Below are 7,721 nucleotides of genomic sequence, written 5' to 3' on the forward strand. Positions count from 1 at the left end.
CAGAAGAGGTTTTAATTTTTATTAGGTTGTTATGCTCAAGTCCTCTTTGTTTAATTTTAGATTTAGATCATTTAGGTGGTCGGGGGTCAGACACCGTTTGTATAAAACTATAGGTGGGTAACTGCACTAGAAGCTCAGAGAAGCGTGTAAAACTTCGACTCTGATTCCTGGTCTCAACTCAGGGTTTTGACTTACAAATAAACATGGTGAGGTTTCTGTATATGAGAGCAGCTCCATCCAAAGTGGGATGAATGCTGTCTCTCCTAATCAGACCAGGTTTTCCCCAGAAAGTTTGCCAATGATTATCGAAATCCACATCGCTGGACACCACCTGGACAGCCAGCAATTAAATGATGACATGCGGTTAAAGGTCCCATATTATGCAAAATGCACTTTTGCATGTTTTTCACACATAACTGTAAGTTACCAGTGTCTGTGGAGACCCCCTGAAGTGTGTGCAAATGCGTCCTCTCAGTATTTCTCCTTCCCTGCATTTCTGTGAAGGAGCCCTCCCACAAGCTGTTTCTATTTAGGTCCTCTAGTTACGTATGTAGAGGACCTGGCCCATCCTACTAGGCCGTCCCACTTTCACTGGTGAAGATAAGCCCTCCCCTAAGCTACTGCCGTCTGCCACATTGAGCTACACACCCCCGACAATGCCGAGTGGGAAAGGACGACATGCCAGCTGCTCTGTTGCAAGCTGCAATAACCAAGACAGAAGTCTTTTTGCAGTTCCAACAGAAGAAGAAGTGAGGACCCAGTGGATATCTTTTATTTTTGATGGAAACCCTCCTGGAACAGTCCCGAAAATACTACATGTATGTGCTAAGCATTTTACACCGGAGTCTTTCAGTAACCTATTTCAGTTCCAGTCAGGCTTTGCCACTAAACTGTGGCTGAATGCTGGAGCAATACCAACTCTTCGTGAGCCGCCTTCAACATCAGAGGAGGTAAGATGTCATGTTTTACCATGTTTAATCAGTTTGAGTGATGTGTTGGCAATATAGGCCTAGCGTGAGCTGGGTAGCTGTAGCTGTTAGCCGTATAACGTTAGCTGTAGCTGTTAGCTGTGTAAGGTTAGTTGTGTAGCTGTAGCTGTTAGCCGTGTAACGTTATCTGTAGCTGTTAGCTGTGTAAGGTTAGTTGTGTAGCTGTAGCTGTTAGCCGTGTAACATTATCTGTAGCTGTTAGCTGTGTAAGGTTAGTTGTGTAGCTGTTGCTGTTAGCTGTGTAACGTTAGCTGTTAGCTATGTAGCTGTAGCTATGTGTGAAAGGAAACTTTCTGTCTCATTATACCACTGACGCATAGTATAGAAAGGTCACAGCAGCTGTAGCCTTTTTTGACATGTATGTTGTTACCATTGGGCATTAGTGAAAAGGCTTTTAATGTTTAACATGTTATGTTGACGTATGTTGACGTTATATTTGCTACTGAGAACGGAGGAGGAGCGGTGGGGGTTGCGGGGGTTTTGACGGAGAGACTGAACTACATTAGTAAAATGTGGCAGCGCTGGAAAGAAACTTAATCTTGTTCTTCCCGGCTGGTCCGCACACTTGTAATGCCAAGATAGCGAAGTTCACGCAACAGCAGCTGCTGCTAATCAATGCTCATTAATGGGGCAGAGCTGTAGGCTCAAAAAGTAGTGCACACGATACAATTTGCCTGTTCTGGAGCTTCAACCGATAACAGCACCGACACAGTGTGCAAGACTACTGTGCCAACTAAAGCTTTTTATGTACTTTACTACATAGAAAACATACTGTAACATGGCTCTGTTACATGGCTATTTTAGTGTTGCTCTCAAGTAATTTTACTTTATTCAAACTTAGCCAACAGGTACAGTAGGCCTGCCTGTTGTTTTTTTTCTCACATTGACATATTTTATCTACAAGATGTGTCATAAGACGTGTACATCATTCTTCTGGGGTTTTTTTAAATAATAGTGTTATTTATAGAGTAGATGGTCCTTTTGATTAATCTTTTTTTTGCCTTTTGACATGACCCATTTCAGGTAGATAACTTTGATTACTTCCTCAGGTGAGCACACCACAAATGAGTGCAGGAAAAAGACATGTTTCCTGCCAGACTGATCCCCCCACCACATGCACCGTTGGCACTCAGTTGTCTCTGAGGACATTACAGCCACACTTCAGAAGTGCAGGTTTGTAGCTGTGTGTAATTTTTTTTATTTACATGGTGATGAAAACTCATATTATTTCACTGTAACTCATGCTGTTTTATTGAGGTGTTTTTATACATTGTTGCTTGGATTAACTAGTGAAATAAAATCTTTTAACAGCTGTCCAGGCCTCTGTGTCCTGCAAAGACAGTTGTACATCCACACTTCCTAGTGCAGCCACCAACCCCCTTTTAACTTCCACACCTATAAAGAGACCGGCAAAAAGACCTCGTGAGGAAATGGAGGAGGAAGAGGAGGATCCATTTGAGGGCACATCTTCAATGGCAGAGTCACGAGGGGAGGATGTCACCTATGATCCTGCAAGCTCTGTCTCAGTGTCACTTTCAACAGACATGTCGTAAGTTGCTCTAATGTCCCTACATGCATGCCAAATATTATGCGACTTCATTGTAAATACAAAGAGTGAATATTTTGGCAGCTGCAGTCTTTATGTGTTAATTTTTTCCTCTTTTTTTCTTTCTTTCTTGAAAGTGGTGTAGTATCAAACGCCCCGCACAAGACCAAGAAGTATATCGTGCATGAGTCCTGCATTATGGAGCTGTTTGAGTTGTGCCCTATTTGCAAGTGTGTGTGTGAGGTTCGGACCAGGACGATTGGGACATTCCTAACCGTGGACCAACTGTGTCCACATTGTCAGTTCACCCGGCATTGGAAGAGTCAGCCTGTTCTGGGGAGTACTCCAGCTGGGAACATCGAACTTTCTGCAGCGGTGTACATCAGTGGAGCATCTTTCTTCAAACTTGAAAAGGTTAGAGGAAAACAAAATGTATATCCTCACAGTAGAACATGGCAAATAGCAGTAAATATAGCAGATCTTTATTTACCATCAAAAATGTTTTTGTTTTTATCTAAATTCAGATCTTCAAAGCTATGCAACTGCAGGTGTTCCAATATGACACCTTTTGTCGACATGCCCGTATGTTCATTGAGCCAGCGATTGTACACCAGTGGACCTCTTCACAGAATGACATCCTACAACGTCTCAGCATGGAGGACAAGGCCATTGTTAGCGGTGACATGAGGGCTGACTCTCCAGGTATTTTTATGTTGTACTGAAATTGTGATAATGGGAGATGTGTTTATCTGAAAGGGATAGTTCACCCAAAGATGAATTTTCTGTCATTATCTCATCACTCCCATGCTGCTAGGACTGGAAGTTTTGTCAACTTGCACATGCGAAGACGTTTCAAAAATACACCCCAAACTTGTGCTTTTAGCTGTTTGCTCTGCTGCGCTTTGTCTGCACGCTCCTTCTGATGCCGCATGCATACATACTTATAAGTCTGTGTATGTACGTTCATGCTGCATCGATCTCAGTAAACAAAGCAAAAAGAAAAGGTTGATGGCTTTTTTTTTTTTACAAAAGTTTTGTCTTGTGTGAGCTGAAGGACACTTTGATTACTTTAGATGAACAACATGCCAGCATTTTTATGAAATTATGATATTTTTAGTACATTTGAAGCTAAGTAACCGTACTCTGCAGTTCTGTGAAAAATAAGCGTCTAGTCAAACATGGTGGCATAATAGTTGTCTCAGCCCAAAGGTGCCAAGTTTGATTCCCAGTCTGGACTAGGGCCTTTCTTTATGGTGTTTACATGTTCTCTGCGTGACTGTGCGGCTTTCTGCAAGATGCTCTGGTTTCCTCCCACCATCGAAATATACACATTGTGTATGAAAGTGTGAATGTGACAGGGCCCACTTGAAAAAAAATTCAAACACAACTTATGAGGTTAGTGATAAACTCTTAGATGATGTCAGATGAGCATGGATGTTGACAAAACTTCACAAATTCTTCTATTGGTAAGGGCGTGTGGGGAAAGGTACAGTAAAAACAAATTTCTACCCCCCAAAAAAGTGTGTAGTATAATGTATTATGATTTTATATTTTAGAGATTGTAACAATGTTTTCCCAGGGCACTCCGCAAAGTTTGGAAGCTACACCATGATGGACCTCAAAACCAACAGAGTTATTGATATTCAGTTGGTTCAGGTGAGTGTGACTGAATGAGGTTTTAATGTGTTTTCATATTTATATACAAGTTTTATATAAGTGTTTGTTTGTGATTTAACAGAGCAACGAGGTTGGTGGAAGCTACCACATGGAAAAAGAGGGGCTGCAGAGGAGCCTGACCTTGTTGAATGAACGGGGTGTGACTCTGGACTGTATTGTTACTGACTGTCATCCACAAATCCAGAAATTCCTGAGGGAAAGCAACATCACCCAATTCTTTGACGTTTGGCATATCGAGAAAGGTATTATTCCTGATGATGATTTACAGTGTAGCAAATATAGAGAAGCACGCTCACCATATAGGTGATAAATTTGGAATTCTACAAAGTGCATTGAAGCAGTCACCACTAAACACACACAGCAGTTTTTTTTGTATGTGTGCAGCTAAATTCCATGATTACACTGTCTTTCATGCTTCTCACAATCAGGTGTCCATAGTGTAACATTGTTGCACTGTTAGACATGAATGTTTTTTTCTCTACAAGTGTGATTCACTTTTTTTTTTTATAAATTCTACATAGCAAGTGATCATTCAGTGGCCCCTATGTTTGTGATTATTATTATTACAGAAGACGAATGTATTTCTTCTGATCTTCAGGAATTTCAAAGCAACTAGACAAGTACGCCAAGATGAAAGACTGTGAGAGGTTACCGAAGTGGATGCGTTCAATCAAAAATCACATCTACTGGACTGCAGCATCATCCACGACTGGACCTGAGAGGGTGGCAAAATGGAACTCCATCCTGAACCATGTGCAGAATATCCACACACATGAGGACCCCATTTTCCTAACTGCCAACATGAACTGCGCAAAACCAGGGACAAAAAGAAATGGCTGAAAGCAGGTTTGTTATATGCATAGAAAACATTAGTATCAAGTGTATTATTAAATTTAAAATTCTATTCATTCATTCCTTTTTTGTCTTTTAAAGAATTCTGAAAAACAATATCCTGGGCCGCTATTTTCGTGGTCACTAAAGGAAATAGGCCTGTATTTGGCACAGGCATTGACATAAGACAGGCCTCTTGATTATTTTTACACTAATATTCTTTCACAATTGAGATGGGAAACACTATCAAAGTGATTATTTGAATTGGATTACATTTAATATTATGGCTATTATACTGCAGTGTGAAATAATAAAGTATTGCATTTGCTGGTCAGAAAATTGTTTTTGGAGCCATCTTCTGTGCTTAAAAACACATAGTCACACAAGACTAATAACAGACCAGGGGTTTATCTGAAAATAGACTGTTAATTGAAGTGTTACAGTAATCAAAAAAAGACTGTGTAATTAATTTGGTATTATGTTTTTCCCCTCCTATTTAGGAACACCAGAATTCTTCAAATTGGAGAAGGTCATGTCAAACAAGCGAATCCTGAAAGCTGTGGAAAAAATCAGTCCCCACCACCAAACATCATCTGTGGAGGCTTTCCACAGTGTCAGCCTTCGTTTTGCACCCAAGAACGTGGTTTTTCCTTTTCTTGGAATGCTGTGCAGGTAAAGATAACGGAGCTAACTCGATAAAACTCTGCATGTGCAAATTATTTTCAATATAACATTTTTATTTTATCTCTAGACTCTACTTGGCTGTACTCTACTACAATGAGAATGCTGACCGTCCACAAGCCAAAACTTCTGCTGGAGAACCAGTCTTCAAGGTGCACTTCCCAAAGGCTAAGAAGGGAGAGTGTGTGGCTAAACCAGTTAAGACTGAGCCAACTTTTCGTAAGTTTAAAATACTTTATTTTGTATCCAAATACAGAAATGCAAACTTTTAGCCATCTTATTTACATAACTTACAAAACACAATAAATTATTTATAGAATATAAAAAGAAAACAATCATGTAAAGTGAAATGCAAATAACTTTCAAAATGTTTGTTTTTGTCACATGTGCCCACACAATCAAAATGTAAGCTTTTTTTTCCTCCTTGTGCTTTATCTAAATATTGCACAGACTATGTTCAGGACTTGATGGACCTGATCTTCGAAAAAGTCTTTGTGGACCCGGCGCCTTACATGGAGGAGGTAATGAAGATTCCCATCCCAAGAGACTTGCGAGCAGAGTATGTGCGACCAGACAAGGAGGAGGTCATCGCAAGCTATGTCTCTCGCTTCAATCAAGAGGGGGCAGCTTGAATCCTACGTATCTGCCTTCTGGATCCGGAAATTCACGGCGTATACGTAGCACCACACATGCTGGAACAACCACCCGTACCCTCCGTCCAAGGAAGCCCCAACACCATCCAACAAAGCTTCGGTATCCACATACCTGAAACGCCTGGAAAAAAACAAGTTTTATAACACATTAATTATTTTACAACATTTTTTACATTCAGGTGTCCTTAAAAGCCCCAAGGCAACTTTTAGTAAACATCTTATTTTGAACTGTAATCTCCTGTAAATATTGTATATATATTTTTATTGTTTTCTATTTGGGATTTTTAAAATATTTGCATGGTTTCTATTTTTATATAACTGGTTTGATTTGATCACTTTTTTATACTCATTTATGTTGTGATTGTGAGAAAAAGAACACTGATGCTGCTTTTTTGTCTTTTGCAAATAAAAGCACCACTCAACAAATTTGTTTCATTTCAAAGATCATATATGTGAATGCAAACACAGCTATATTGTATGAACAAGATGGTTTTGAATTTTAGCTATTACTATACTATTGTGGTATGACTGTTATGCCCACTGAAATATGACTTGATAGCATGAAGTCACACAATAATGCTTATATTTTTCATATCATACAATAATAATTTTTCATGGGGGACATTGACAGAGATCATACAGATAAAACAAGCCAACTTACTTCTCTATTCCCCTGATCTGTAAACGGCCATAATATGCTCTGTAATGGTTGAATTCCCTCTGTAAAGAGTAGGGATTCAGGCAAACAGGCTCTAAACCAGGGTGGTCCAACATGCAGGTCATATGGTCATCTACCTGCTGCATCCGTCTTAGAACCTAGGGTAAAATGTATAAGGTAAGTGTTAATGTGGATAACAACAAAATGATGTAATAAGTCAAACCGTAGCACCTGTAATACTCACCATAAAAATATAAAATAAATATTAAACAAGAAAATGCAAAACTGGATTATTGTAGGCTACTCAGTAACATTTCAAAAGCACATTATTTTGAATTAGAAATGATAGTTTATTGAGACTGAAGAGAATAGTGGAAATAGTGTTTGCAGTCATCATAAAACAGATAAGCTACAATAATTGCTGTAAGATAGCCATGAGAGTATGTATGGACAAATTGCTGGTTTTTGAAGCAGGGCAAACTACAAACACAGCAGACTGCCTTGAAGTCTGATAAATGAGTCGAGGTGGATGATTACAACTAGATAATATATTGATAAAACATAGCAATGTTGAATTATAGTGTCATTATTTCGTTGTAATAACTATGCCTGTGGGTAATGGAGCGTAACGTAGGTTCGTCTGCTCAAACATTAGAATTGTGTGTTGTTCTCCAGCATTAGATTTG

At 39.4% G+C, this 7,721-nt stretch overlaps 1 protein-coding gene across 1 annotated transcript; it reads left to right on the plus strand.

Moving 5' to 3' along the window:
- Window positions 1-370: 370 nt before the first annotated feature.
- LOC125882109 (uncharacterized) lies at window positions 371-6,987 on the plus strand. The gene is made up of 11 exons (XM_049565797.1): window positions 371-950; window positions 2,039-2,162; window positions 2,301-2,538; window positions 2,673-2,949; window positions 3,060-3,237; window positions 4,115-4,191; window positions 4,274-4,454; window positions 4,811-5,058; window positions 5,544-5,715; window positions 5,795-5,943; window positions 6,175-6,987. Exons 1-8 carry the CDS (start codon window positions 657-659, stop codon window positions 5,050-5,052), a joined length of 1,611 nt encoding a protein of 536 aa, XP_049421754.1. The 5' UTR covers window positions 371-656; the 3' UTR covers window positions 5,053-5,058; window positions 5,544-5,715; window positions 5,795-5,943; window positions 6,175-6,987.
- Window positions 6,988-7,721: the final 734 nt, after the last annotated feature.

Source organism: Epinephelus fuscoguttatus, linkage group LG21 (genome assembly GCF_011397635.1).
Source record: "Epinephelus fuscoguttatus linkage group LG21, E.fuscoguttatus.final_Chr_v1".
Taxonomy (NCBI): Eukaryota; Metazoa; Chordata; class Actinopteri; order Perciformes; family Serranidae; genus Epinephelus; species Epinephelus fuscoguttatus.

What these genes read in the sequence shown, in the direction of transcription:
- LOC125882109 (XM_049565797.1), top strand. Translation starts at nt 657, where the DNA reads ATGCCGAGTGGGAAAGGACGACATGCCAGCTGCTCTGTTGCAAGCTGC. An exon ending in TCACTTTCAACAGACATGTC is followed by an intron (nt 2,539 to 2,672) that starts GTAAGTTGCTCT and finishes CTTTCTTGAAAG; the next exon opens with TGGTGTAGTATCAAACGCCC. An exon ending in CGTTTGGCATATCGAGAAAG is followed by an intron (nt 4,455 to 4,810) that starts GTATTATTCCTG and finishes TCTGATCTTCAG; the next exon opens with GAATTTCAAAGCAACTAGAC.